At 42.0% G+C, this 14,046-nt stretch overlaps 2 protein-coding genes across 3 annotated transcripts in view; one reads left to right on the top strand and one right to left on the bottom strand.

Annotated features, from left to right (window-relative positions):
• Positions 1–3,584, top strand: part of ANLN (anillin, actin binding protein) — a 28,848-nt gene extending 25,264 nt beyond the window's left edge. For both annotated transcript variants that reach the window (XM_040063781.2, XM_040063769.2), the window contains one exon: positions 284–3,584. In XM_040063781.2, the coding sequence (XP_039919715.1) occupies positions 284–407 (124 nt within the window). In that variant the 3' untranslated portion in view covers positions 408–3,584. The remainder of the gene's footprint in view (positions 1–283) is intronic.
• Positions 3,585–4,902: 1,318 nt separating this feature from the next.
• The window catches only part of AOAH (acyloxyacyl hydrolase), a 75,299-nt gene continuing 66,155 nt past the window's right edge, over positions 4,903–14,046 (bottom strand). The window contains exons 21-22 of the mRNA XM_040063795.2: positions 12,292–12,368; positions 4,903–5,259 (exon numbers count right to left, since the gene is read on the bottom strand). Of these exons, the coding sequence (XP_039919729.1) occupies positions 5,131–5,259; positions 12,292–12,368 (206 nt within the window). The 3' untranslated portion in view covers positions 4,903–5,130. The remainder of the gene's footprint in view (positions 5,260–12,291; positions 12,369–14,046) is intronic.

Genomic DNA, 14,046 nt, shown 5'->3' with positions numbered 1-14,046 from the left:
CTCATGATAGTTTTAGTAATGTCGGAGCTTTACAGCTTTGTCATAATGATGCAAAGTTCATTTAAATGCTACGATTTTGGGTGGCAGTTGAACTGTTTTGTTCACTTTTAGTCCTAACTGCTTTCTAGAAGTGGAAAGTGCCAGGTGGCTTGGTAGCAGGGTTGTAGGATGTTTGACTTAATTTTTAAACCCTGCTTTGGGCTTCTATGGTTGATCAGCTTGACATTTGTCACAATAACTAATTGGACGTGGAGAATAATCCATGGGTTTCCTTGTTTTCTAGGAACTGGCTGTCTGCTGATACTAAAGATGAGCGTAACCTTTGGATGCAGAAGCTCAACCAAGTACTTGTTGACCTTCGCATGTGGCAGCCTGATGCCTGCTACAAACCTACTGGAAAGCTTTAAACTTGGGAAGGAAACTACATGAGAAAGGAATATAAATGAAAATGTGGGAAGTCCTCTGGGTCACTTATGCTTTAAGTCTGAGAGAGTATTTAACATTATACAGGACTATGTTATGCAGTATTTTTATTACACTTAAAAAATTTTAAAACCTTTTTACTTCCTAGTTTTGAGTATGGTAGGAAGCAATAAACTGTTTCTAAATGTGCTAAATATTTATATAACTACCTTTTTGGAAGTCTTCTAGCTAGGTGCATTCTCTTTTATAAACAGCTAAATTATTGCAGGAAATCACACTTCAGGGCAGGAAGGGAGGCACTAGCTAGTGAAAGACAAGCTTTCTGGATAACTCAGCTCCCTGAAAGAAATCGTAGTTCAAAGTACTCTTAACAAGGATGCTGCTGAAGCACAAGATTTAATGTTGTAGCATTTGTTGGGGTTCTTTTGTAATGATCAAGCATCAAAGTAACTAGACAATTTTATTTTGCAACATGCAGTATAGATAATTCTGCTTGTACAGCATCCTTGTCATCAGAACAAAAGACATGCACAAGATATTCATACTACTTTTGCAATTTCTCATGCAAACTAGTATGGATAAGTGCATGACATGTACACTATGTGATTTGCAGGTATGGAATTACATATGCAGTATATTGCACTTTGATAGAAATGGAAGGTCTTGAATATTTTTGTTAGGACTATTATATAAAAAATAATCAAACAGAAAAATTTAGGTGTAGAGTTGTATGCATCAGTATTTCCTGGGACTTGTGTTTTTTACAAGCTAGAATTCTCCATTTGTGAACCAGGAATAAGTTAATAGGTTGAATAGGACTTTACAAAGCTGCTATGTACCAACTAACGCTCCACTGGCTGAAAGAATGGGTCTTCCTCCCCTTGACAGACATGCCCACATATGCATATAAAAACAGTACTTAAGACCCATCATGAAAATGGCAATATTTCTCAGTTAAAACTTGCAGTTTTTACAGCTTTTCGCTGAGTGTATTGAAATACCATTTCATTACTTCACTAGGAATGAAGTAGTGGAAAACTTAAGATTGCTATTGCTGTTATATATTCACACTTGAAACACTAAATTCTGTTACCTTATACTGTTTTCATCTGCCCCTTTTGTACTTGCTTTTAAATCTCATTTTCTTTTCTGATGTCTTTAAATATTTCCAAACTATGTATAGAGATTTTGTTCATTTAAAATAAAAAGTAAAACCCTTCCTGCTTTTTTCATAATGTCACCTATGCATTTGAGATACTAATTTGTAGGCTGAAGAAAAGTTAGACTCCACACAGTGTTTAAGGAATGAGATTGTGAAGACTTGGCTGTAACTAGCACTGAATGTTATAGTGGGAGGCCAGATTGTCCATGTGCAGCAGCTCATCAAATATGAAGAGGAGACATAGTTTTTGGGGCTTTCGTGACTGGGACATGGCAGCAGAATAACACAACATGGACAGTGCAAGAGCAGATTTCAGCAGTGGATGTGTGGTAGGCTGTCTTAAACTCCCAAGTGAGTGTTAAAAATCATTAGATTTTTAATTATGAAATAAGTGTTACGAAAGGTGTTAAGAAGAGAACTGGGTGATAGTCAGGGGAACATTTTTATTTAGGCTGATTGGATTATTATCCCTTGCGGAAACCAATCTGTGTTCATTGCCCAAGAAGAAGGAGTCCTCATAAAGGAAAAGGTATGAAGTGCAACAGGTGGTGTTAAGTCATAAAAGCTGACCTCTGTTGTGACTTGTGGTCACAAGCTATGAGTGGTGAGAACATGGGCTCCTGCAGCCTGCAGAAGCATGGGATGCAAGCTTAGCAGGAGGCCTATGCTTATGGCTCTCCTGGCTGACACTGCTGGGTGCTGCCTCCTCCCCTCCCATGTTCATCTGCTCTTTTAAGGCTTTGCCGTGAGAGAGTTTACAGCAATGGTTACCTAGTTTTTTCCATGTTTGGAGCAGATCCTTTGTAAAGAGAACAGACTGTGTGGATTCAAATAGCTTCAGGTAGGTTTGGATGTTTTATACCTCAAAAAGAGTTCCTACTGTCTGATTTCAAGCAAAGCTTTAAGTTTTGTGAGAACTATTTGTAGAGTATAACAGCAAGAGAATCTTCCCATGTGCAGTGTGGTGGACCCTGCCAGTGACATAATCTCTCCTATATTCAGTCATGTGCTCTGACTCCCCAAAAAAAGACCTTGACAGACCATTCCTTCTAGAACTACACACTGCTAATCAACTTTGAATTGCAAGGGATTATAATTAGCTTTCCAAGAGAAGTTTTTTTCCCATTTCTCTTTTCCCTGTGTATTTTTCACCTTCAACCAATCTAAGCACCATGAGACAGTTAACCTAATGGAATAGACTAGAATGCATAGTTTGTCACTGCTTTAGCATAAGTAAGCTTTTTCAGCAGTGTTTTTTAAATATAGGACATGTATTTTTAGATTGGTATGGGTAAGTGATTGATGGCTGGGGGTGCAGATCTTCATCTGTTTTTTGCATCTGAAATAATGGAGACATAGTGGTTGTAAAAGCTGATGGCTTAATAGTCCCAAACTTCATCTTTCTTTGCATATAGATAGTTACTGCATTACTTACATGTCAGGATTCTGCATGCAGCCAGGTTTGGAGGTGCAGAGCTCACCCTGAGGTGCAAGGGCATGTGCTTTGCGTAACGTGCCTTCAGGCAGGAGACAAGTCCATTCATTCCTTGGTGTCCCTCAGAGACCCGGTATCCAGCATGGAGCAATTGTACTGGGCAAATATTTATGTTGGGCTTTGCTGTGGAGATTTCAGGTTGTCTTTGAAAAGCTGTTCGAATTTTATAAGAAACCTTTCCCCCCCCCCACCCTGCTATTGTTCAGAAATTCAAGAAGTTCACAAGTCTGTAAGAGAAAAATGCTTTGCTCTGTGCAATGAAGCTTATTTTAGCTGAGGAAATTTCAGTTTTACTACTTTGTAAAACTCCTAATTGGTGTTATTAAATCCCAACCTCAAATGAAATACAATAATTTGCAAAGAAATTGCCTTGAAAATTAGGCTTCTAAACATGACTCCCTTCCCCCTTTTAATTGCTACGCTTCTGTATGTTGATGTAGAGAAAATAAACTGATATTCTATAATTATTGCCTGTGCTGTACTTGGGCTGTAGTAAAAACATGGATGCACTTGCTTCTGTCTTTGTGTTGTATTTAATGAAAGATGAGAGTCCTGAATAGGTGATGCAAAAATAGGAGGTGCTTTACCTGACCAGGGTACATAAAATGTTGTTTAAAGAGGATTTCTACAGGAAGCAGGGAGATTTCCTTTTCCTTCTAATGCTAAATAGTCTTCCCCGGGCATGCCTCCCTGGAGCTGAAACTCTTCCTTGGGAGACTAGATATTTTGGTAACATCTAAATGCTTTGAATGAATTGGGGCCTTATTAACAAGTATCATTCAATTAAGGCATGTATTCCCTTCTGGTTTACTAAAGTAGGTGACTTGAATATTTACTTAAATATTAGCAGTCATCCCAAAGGAATTTCTATCTTAATATCTTAATAAAAGACCCAGCATTGACTGTACTCTATAAAAAGGATCAGGATCTAGGAAAGCAATCAAAATGCTTCAGTCAAAATAGAATCAGCCACATCATCCCGTCTGTTCAAAATGCTGAGTGGGTGCATGTCCTACAGCCAGGCCCTATCCATGGGTTTGGACCACAGCCCAAGAGCTGCCTCACATGTGACACAGCCTTGTGCAAGGGCTGTGCTCAGAACAAGGTGCAGTGCAGCTCTACCTGAGCTTTGAGCTGTTGGGTGGGTTTTAGCCATGTCATGTTAATGCTTGCTATTTACTGGATATTTTCCACCCATAATTAATGCCATTTTATGCTCTCTGGTCCCTCTGTTATCAGTAAGGTTGTGAGTAGGGTAGAGCTGTCTCTAATTCTTAAATATTTATTTTGCTAAGAGCACTGGATAAGCTGGTGAAAAAACGCAGTAATTCTCCATCTTCCAGTCTGCTTATGAAGTAAGGGCTGCCCAGTATTTTCAATGGCTACGCCAGTAAAAGATATAGGACAAGGCTTATTATATTTTTTAGGAAGCAAAAAAAGTGAAGATATATTACAGGTTGAAAAAGCAACCTGCTTTAAATACATGAAGTGTTGTCAACTTAATATCTTATTAATGGGGGAAGAGAACCTGTGCTGATGCTGCCAGGCACATCAAAATTGTAGTGCCTTGTTATTCCTGGCACACTTGAATAAACAAATAGCAACTAAATAATGTATTGACAGTCACGGCAATTACATACACACAATTTATAGCAACATAATGAGTTTGGGGTCCCCCCCCCCTTTCGGGATCAGATTAACTGTTGAAGTAGTACAAACAGGAAGCCTAAAAATGTTCTGCAGTAGGAAAAAAAAACCCTAGGGGTAGGAGTTTGCTATATATGGAAAAAAGGAATATATGGATTTTCAAACTGCTACAATAAATGGTCTAGCTGGCAGCTATCCTTTGATTTTTATTTTTGTAACTCCACAGAAAAAAGCGTAGCCTACTTGTGCGGGTGAGATACAAACTGAAAAGAATGCTCTTGTGTTATGTCCATTGCTACTGGCTCTGATAACTTCCCCACCCCCCTTTTTTGTGTGTGTCTTTAATCATCTTGACTCATGAAGCGCCACCATAAATTGCATGAGGGCTCCGGCAGTTCGGAAGTCAGTGTCCACCTTGATCTTTGAATATGGCTTCAATCTGGTCGTTGAATGGATTCTCCTTGCCAAGCACTTGAGGCCACTCGCGCAGTGCCTTCTGCCAGGTAATGCCTGTTCCAAGGGCTGCAGCAATCTGCAAACCACAAATGCTATCAATTTCTTGTGCCTCTGCAATACAGTCATATCATGCCAGAGTTTAGAAGACTCCACCATAAGGCAGAGTGCCCAGTATAATCATGTGACGGACTGTAACCTCTAACCAAAGGAAATACCCCATTCCAGCTGCTTGAGCAGGGCAAAATCCTTCTGAACAGTAAAAACAGGGTGAGGGCCATATATCTGCAATTCCCTAACCCGTCATTTGTCTAATTATGGTAGTCTGTCTCCAACCCCTTTCAGATGCCTATGGTGTCTAGTCCATAAACTGCTATTTAAAAGCCCTGAAGTCTGATTTTTATTTTTTTTCTCCCATGAAACATTTTGAAAATACGTCAAAAGCACTGCCTGGGTATAGTGCATAAAAACTCTTGCAAGTCCAAAGGAATTTATGTTCCCAAATGCCTTTGGTACTTCTAATAAATGTTCTTTGTGCTCTCCTGGAAGGAAACCACAGGTGTTGGGGAAAAAGAGGCCCAATTATTTCTAGTTTCATAACTAACTGTTCTGATGATCTAAGTTTGCACCTGCTCCTGGCTTTTCTTCAGAGTTTTTTCCCCATGAGACCTGCAGAAATGGTAGAATAGCCTTTCTCCTCAATATCAGTCTCCCTCCAGCTTTCACAGAGGTTTTTGCCCTAGAAGTTATGTGCCAAAGAGAAATTTTATCTGCTGGGCAAAAAACATCAGTGGTAGCAGAAAGGGACAGACAGAAACGCCTAAGTCTCCCTTTTCCAAGTTTTTACATGCTTCTGCTTTTAAAGCAATTCTTATTTTACTCCTGACCTGCAGTAATATTTGGCCTATATGGGAATTTTATTTTCAACCCAAACTTTTCAACACACTGATACTGATTGCAGTTATGAGGTTTAAATAAGTCTAACAGAGCTTTTTTTTTTTTTTTTTTTTTTTTTTTTTTTTTTTTTTTTTTTTTTTTTTCCCTTAAGGGCCAAGGTGGGTATATGAAAACACTCTGTTTGAGTACTGTTGTTTTTGAGTTTGGGAACATATTGGAGCCTGTGAGGAGTTTTTATGCACTACTTTTTTAATCTACTGTGCTTTAAAAGAAGCTCTAATGATCGGCTAGATGACAAAAACCTTTCTTTTATTTAAGGGATCATGTTAAGAGTAACATTTGTGTGGTGGAGGTTCTTATACTCGGGGCACTTGAAGTCTTCTTAAGATAATGAAGGAGATAGGCAAGGGAAGAGGGATAGTGGAGATTTGTTCAAAGGGGAGTTAGAGGGTTTTCTCCTGTTTGCAGTTTCTATTGAGACCAAACAATATTCTGGGACACCGTACAGCAGCCAGGAGGCTGAGACCCATCCCTATCAAAGTGGTCCATTCTGGCATGGTAGTTTCCAAACATCCTTCACAAGCCTCCCTAAACCTTCCATGTGTTTTTTAGCAGGATGGGTGGGGTTGGTAAATTGGGTGGTTTAAAAGACACTCCTGTCTTTGCATGGTACACCCTTTGCAAAGGTATCACCGGAGGTATCCTCTACAGTGTTCAGACTAATGCTGACTCTAATTTAAGGTGCTTAGACTGCCCTAAATTGAATTAGGTTCTGTGCAAACATAATTTCTTGACGTCCCGATGATTTCAATAATTGACTCTGGATGAGTAGTTTAGCACAGAGAAGGACTTGTGACTCTGGAAATTGCTTTTTTGCAGGTCTTTAAATTCCAAAGCTCTTGTACTTTGAGATGTGGTATAATTTTTATAATCTTGGCACTTTTGTTGTTGTTGTTGTTGAAGATTGCAACCCCTAAACAAGTTTTTAAAAGGAAGTATTACCCATTCCTCACAGAGCTCTGGGTTACTGCTACTCTGGGAGAGAGTTAAGATTTTTCACCAGCTTCTGGTTATCTGCTTTCCCCTTCTGCATTGTATTGGATTATGTAACCTAAAAATGTGTATTCTATTCCATCTGTTGAAAGCTGTTTTTTGGGAGATGTTTAATCCTTCTCTCACCCTTCTGGGGTGGGGGGGCAGATGCCTCCTGATAATGGCCCAGCCATTAAAACCAGGTGGGACAGTGTTTCTTATCTCTTTCATCACCCCTCCATCCTCCAGGGGGACATCTTCTGATAATGGGCCATTAGGGCCCACCAATGACATGACACATTCCATCATCCCATTGTGAGATGCTCCACCCAGTGGGGGAGGAGCCAACTGCTCCTACATAGATAAAAACTGGGACTGAAGGACACAAGGGATCAGGTTTTTTTCCACTGGATTCCCAGAGGAAGACCGGACCCATCTCATCGCCACTGGACTTTCTACAGGACCATCTCTACTCCACAGAACCACATCTGTTACTCCAGGAGGATTTATCTGGATTGCTTCCAACACCCTGCCCACCAGGGCGCCAGGTCATATCCCTGACCCTGTCAGGGTTTTTCCAGGATCTTTGTTTGCTTCCTTGCTTGTTTTTTTTTGTACTATTACATTTGTATTTTTTTTTTTTTTTAATGTTCCTAGTAAAGAACTGTTATTCCTATTCCCTTATCTTTGCCTGAAAGCCCCTAATTGCAAAACTATAATAATTTGGAGGGAAAGGGGTTTACATTCTCCATTCCAAGGGAGGCTCTAGCTTTCGTTGGCAGACAACTGTCTTTCAAAACCGAGACGTGCACCAAACAGGTGATAGGCATGATTCTCAGCAAAGTGTAAATACCCGACTCATCTGATATGCGTCGCTTCAGCTTTTCCTCTTTATTTCTGGCTGGAATGTGCTTTGCTATGACTTAAGGAAGAAAAAGGGAGAAGCTAATCACACTCAAGCTGTGCTTTCCTGCCTGTACATAAACATTAAGAATCTTCCAAGCGTCTCGAGTTCCAGTTTGTGATGCTCAGGGCTTTTGCATTCTCCCTGGATACATTATAAAAGCAAGAAATGATGCCGTTGCTGCAGCATCCTGTTGAAATGCATGGCCCTGTCATCCAAACAAAGCAATTGACTGTTCTAGAGGGAAGTGGTGTCCTTGAGGCCATCTGGCATTCACAAGGATTTGCAGTGAAATGTTGTAATAAAGAGGAGATGCTGAAGAAAATCCCTGGGCTCCCTCTATAGTCACTGGGAAGAGGAAGTCAGATTTTTTTCCAAGGAAAACCAAGCTGGACTTTGGGGAATGGTGTCTCAAAAAGAACTCTAGAGGGAGCTTGGGAGGACTAAGTCAATCACTTTGCTTTTAGATGTTAAAAGTAAATAGTGTGAATTTCCTCCACCTCCATCCTGAGCTGCGTGTTTTGGAAAAAATTTTATGGAGGAAAATTTTAGTTTTGAGACTTTACTGGAATGCAGTTATGCCAATTATGAGTGGTTTTTTTGCTCCCTCCTGTTTTCCAACTTCAAAAAGACATGCAGGAAAACCCTTCTCCTGAAGGAAATGTGGTTCTGGGCCCAGCTCAACAAACCAGTACTTGGTGTTTATCCCATCTCTCATGATTTTTTCATACAAAATATTGCCTGGAGTGGGGACCATGGGGTTTAGTTTTTCTTGCTTGAGTGCTTAACCTAGCCTTTCTCCAAGGTGTGGAAAACTGATGAGCTCTGATGGGACAGGACAAGTGTGGCCTTTTTTCTTATTTTCTTTTCCTTTTCCTTGGAAGGTATGCAAGCTTTAGGTAGAAAGGTTCAATTCCCTCCCACATTCCTCCAGAATGTCTGAACCTCTGGACCCCAGGATATACATGCTGGCTCCTGCTTCTGACATTCTTATACCAGGAGACAACTTTTATTTAAAGACACTGTGGATAAACAGCAGGTGAAATGCAGGGGTTGACAACAGACACCAGCTTATCCAGCCCATTGGTCTACCACAGTGATCAGGGATCACCTAGTGATCACACTTGCCAGTTCAGCCTTGGGTTGAAAGAGGCACAGAGAGTGGTTCCTTCATCCCAAACTTCAAAATTTCTTTGTGTTGAAGGAAGGAGCTAAGGTGTTTATGCTTTCCTTGGAGTGCTTCTCAACCCAAGAATTTGGAAATATTTGTCACGTGCTTTGATATCTACAGAAGGAAAATTCAGCGGAAATGTCTGGGCTAGGTATTTTATCTGTTGTGTTTATCAAGCTGCCTGTGAGGTGTGGGGAATACCTGCAGGGAGGGAAGTAAGAGCCTCTGTTTGCTTGACAAGCTGCATGGAATCAATCCTCTCCTGCTAGGCAGCTCTGTATGCTATAAAATCCGTACCTGGCCAGAGGCATTCATGACAGGAGAAAGTGAAACTTTAAATAAAAACTTGTATGAGGAGCAAGTGAATTGTTTATCATCTTCCTTAAGAATACTCTAAAACAGCAGTCTCCACTCACACTTCCCCTTCTATTTATTAAGAGATCACTCTTTTGGGGCAGAGTGCTATGTCTCAGTCCAAATGGTGGTATGTTGATAACAGACTTCTCTAACAGGAAAAGAAAAATGCATTTACAATGGTGGATGTTTGGATAAGGCTAATTAATAAATTCTAGAAGGACAATAACTCACTTGAAGTGAGGCATATCTACAGCTGGCACCTTGACTGTAAGGGAAAATGTACCTATAAAAGCATTAACGTCATCCTAACAGCAGGAGGGAGAGATCATAACCACTGCAGGATGCCAGGTCCAGAGGGAGTGAAATATGGCAGTGCTTGACTGTGTCCTGTAACTCAGCACTCTGGGGGCTGCAAGCAGGTTTGCAGCTGCCCTTCAATGTCCTTATGTAATTTTCTTATGGCTTAGGAAGGATCCTGTTAAGATAAGTGTTTGCTGCCTTCAACTCTGTGCTACCTTGCAGCTGCTGGTGGGATACAGGATGTGGGCAGGGGGCTGGATGAAAAGCTGTGATGTGACAAGTGTGGCTCCCACCTTGGCCTGATGCTGGGAGTTCTAAGAAGCCTCCGGCCAGGGAAAGACAGGAAAATAATGCAAAAGCTTCCATTGCACTCCAGCCTTCGTATTGCAGTTTCCCCAGATGGCAGGGTTGGGAATGGGGTTTGTTTCATCACTGTTTTCATTCTCTTTTCATTTGCCAGGTTTTCTCTAATTGCTTCCTTGTAAAAGGCCTGCAGCAAAAAATCAAGGCACACTTTCTCCACATCCCCAGGCTGTGAGTTCATACATTCATGCAGCTGTCTCCTGATATTTGTATGGTAGACAGGAAGGAATTTCTGCTGTGTAGGAGTCCCTTTTCGAACAGGAGTATCTTTTAATTTGGCAAGGCTAAGCAAGGCGCTGCATCACCCTGAGTGACTAACATGGGTGTAAAAAATAGCACCTAAAGCATCTATTTTGCCTCTGGACTTTCCCCTGCAGGTCTCCCTTAGCTTAACTGACAGCACAGGCAATGGAGAAGCTGCTGAAATGCTGGAATCCATCCGTGCTTGCAGCTGACTCCTGTTGAAGTGCTTCTCTGCTGACTGCTCTTTCCCGCTGTGGACAGCAGCATCGCATTTGGCTATATGGAGATGGGGTTGTGGGAGTCAACACGTGCAGGGTGTCATCTCACAACATAAAGCTCCCTCATGATTCTGAGCAGGGGGAGCTAACAAGTGGCACTGCCAGTGGCAGGGCAGTGTGGTGGGGTTTGCTTGCAAAGGAGACTGACTGCTGCTTTGCTCTGCCACATGTGTTTGAAACCTTCAGATAGTGTATAGGAAACCGGCTGTCTTTGTTTGCAGCTGACTGCAGAGCATGGTCTCTCCGTGTGTGTTACAGAGTCAGAAAAAACTAATTTGGAGCGAGCATGGTGGGAACCAGGCAACCTCGTGCTAGAATATCGAACTCAAGCAAAGACTTACAGTGGAGCAGCTGCTTCTCCTTCCCTTTTGTATATTTCTGTAATAAACAGACCATAAAGCTTCTCCTGCCACCTGTCCTAGGAGGCCAAGTAAGCAAGTGAAAACTGTAATAATATGTAGCTGCTGAGAATAAGCAATTTAAATGAAAAACTTCAAAACAGGAATCTTTGTTTCAGACTGTGACAGGCAAGTCTGCAGCCTCAGAGGCTGCAGGGCAGGGGCAGAGCTGTGGGGGGCCTGTTGGGTTGCTGCAGTGCTGCCTTACTGTCTTGATCTTGCAAAACTCCCACGGGGGTTTGGGCAGGCAGCTGGCCAGCCTAAGTGGCAAGGATCAGTTTTTGTGCGTTAAGACCTGTTTGGCCGTGATACTGGTCAGTGAGGGAAAGAGACAGAAGAGCTTGCAGGAGTCAGAGCAGAGTGCAGTCATCAGAAATTTCAGAGATATCAGTTCTGGGGCTACAGCCATCATTTAGATTGGCCAAAGAAGGCACCTTGGCTTGTATCAGCAATGGTATGGCCAGCAAGGCCAGGTCAGTGATTGTCCTCCTGTACTCTGCATTCGTGAGGCTGCACCTCAAATCCTGTGCTCAGTTTTGGGCCCCTCTCAACAAGAAAGACATTGAGGTGCTGGAGCTTGTCCAGAGAAGAGCAACAGAGCTGGGGAAGGTTCTGAAGCACAAGATTTGTTGAAGAGCAGCTGAGGGAACAGAATTTTTTTAGTCCAGATGAAAGGAGGCTGAGGGGAGATCTTAGTGCTCTCTAGAACATAAAAAGAGGTTGAGATGAGGTAGGAGTTGGCTTGAAACAATTAATAGGATGTAAAGAAAAGGCCTCAAACTGCACTGGAGAGGGGTTAGATCAGATATTAGGAAAAATTATTTCAGGGAAAGAGTTGCCAAGCATTAGAACAGGTTGCCAAGGGAGCTGGGTGCATTTCTATCCCTGGAGGTATTTAACATGTGCTGCTTTGGGAAAGGGTTTACTGGTGGACCTGGCAGTGTTTGGTTAGTGGTTGACCTTCATGATCTTAGAGGTCTTTCCAATCTAAATGATTCTATCACTCTCTCTCTTTTAAAATAGACAGATTCTCCAAATCCACATCCCTGTGGCATGCCAGCTGGATGCCTGGGGCAGCAATTGTCACCGGCATCCAACATGCTCCTGGCATCCCACATGTTCCCACGTCCCCGGTGCTCCCACCCATCTCCTGGGGTCAGGTTTTTACCTGGCTGGGGTGGAAGCCATCGACTGGTTCGATCAGCTGCCAGGGCTCACCTCCCATCTTGCGCCACTCCTCGGCCGCTGAAGGAGTGCAAGCAGAGGAGTTTATCACCAGTGAGCACGGAGATGTCCGCCCAGAGATGTACCCCCCTCCTCCTCAAAGCGCCACGGGCGTTTTTAAGAACACAACAGCTCTGCGTGAAGAGTATGATAATTCACATAGAGTTGTCAGAGCCAATAGTGTGTGCAATCCCCTCTCCTCGGGGCAGTATTTAAGCCTCTATTGTTTTTGGGTTTTTTTTCCCCCTCTGTGATATTTATGCAAGGAAGTGCTTTGAACATAAATGATAGTAAAACAATCCACTTTCCCTCCCAACTAAGATGGATGCTGCACCAAGTAAAGCTGTAAATTATTTAATACTGATTTAATACTTTTGCATTTCCCATGGTAGTTGCATCTTTGGCAGTGCAAAAGAAAAAGTAGCGATAAAGAAAACAGTGCTTTTTAGAGAAAGAGATGGTAACAGAATATTCACATAGGATGAAGTCTGCAGGAACAGACTGTCATTTTTGGTTACTTATCTTCCGAGTGGTCTTTTTCAACTCCAACAAAATAACCTTTTGAATTACATAAGCATGACATTCAATGCAAGTGATGCTGTGCTGTAAGCCCTGGAGCCATTAGAGACGTAAAAAGCTTTCTCTCTTCAAAAGCGCTGCGGAGCGATCAAACATGGGACTAGTGGATACAGCATTAACGGACTGTAAATTCAATAATTCCTTTCATAATGACAGATTAAGAATTTTTAATAGCATTATGCAAGCATCCTGTCAGGAGGAAAATATTCTCCATTCAAGTGCCACAGTTGGATCTGGTCTCACTGCTGTTTTTTGGACCCTGGCTACTGCGTCAAAAAGTGATGTCTGGGTCCCCATGCTAACTCTAATTCATAGAAAGGTGGTATTCCTGCTTTGACTATAGAAACCCACTTGTGATGCTTCAGGCAGTGCCCGAAGTAACCTGTTTCAAGACATGGGGCTTGTAGGTTTGTTTCAAGTTTACAGTGCACATACAGATGCACAATGAACTTACCTAACCCGTTATATAGGATATTGTACATGGAGTACAAGGCTGTGTACTTGTTTTACTTTGTAGAGAGACTACTGTTCCAGTGCTAGAAGCAGCAGAGGAGGAAGTAAGATACGTAAAATTTACGCTCTTATATCTGACCTCCAAAAATCCTAGAGCAGTCGAGCAAGTACCCACCAGCTGAATATATCCAGAGTTTGTCTTTGAAATGCCTGTTGCCTTGGCTGGACTAGACTAGAGCTTGCTCCCATCCACAGCAAGGAAAAGGCATAAGGAGTAACCCCTATCCCCCTCTTTATTGCAGTGCTTCATAAAAGAATCACTAATTTCTTCAGTCAAGGTCAACATGTCAGCTTGAGTGTCCACCTAAATCTAAAATGAATGTGAATATATTCAAATTTTACTTGGAGAAAGCTGGGGACTGGTATGTACATATATATGCCCAGGCCAGCCTAAAATCGATGTACTTAGTGTGTAACCACTGCTAAATATTTGATGTCTGGAGAGTTTAGGGGAGGATTTTCCATTTGCTTCGGGAGAAGACCAGAAAAGTAGGTCAGCAGCCTTAGCTGGCTTTTGAGCACACTCACAATCTGACAGCTTTCCTGATGGCAGGCTTGAATCCTTGGCTCCAGGGCTACAGGAAATTTTGCAAAGCGTCTTTCAAAG

The sequence above is a fragment of the Hirundo rustica genome, chromosome 1 (genome assembly GCF_015227805.2).
Source record: "Hirundo rustica isolate bHirRus1 chromosome 1, bHirRus1.pri.v3, whole genome shotgun sequence".
Classification (NCBI taxonomy): Eukaryota; Metazoa; Chordata; class Aves; order Passeriformes; family Hirundinidae; genus Hirundo; species Hirundo rustica.
This window is presented reverse-complemented; position numbering and strand designations above follow the sequence as displayed.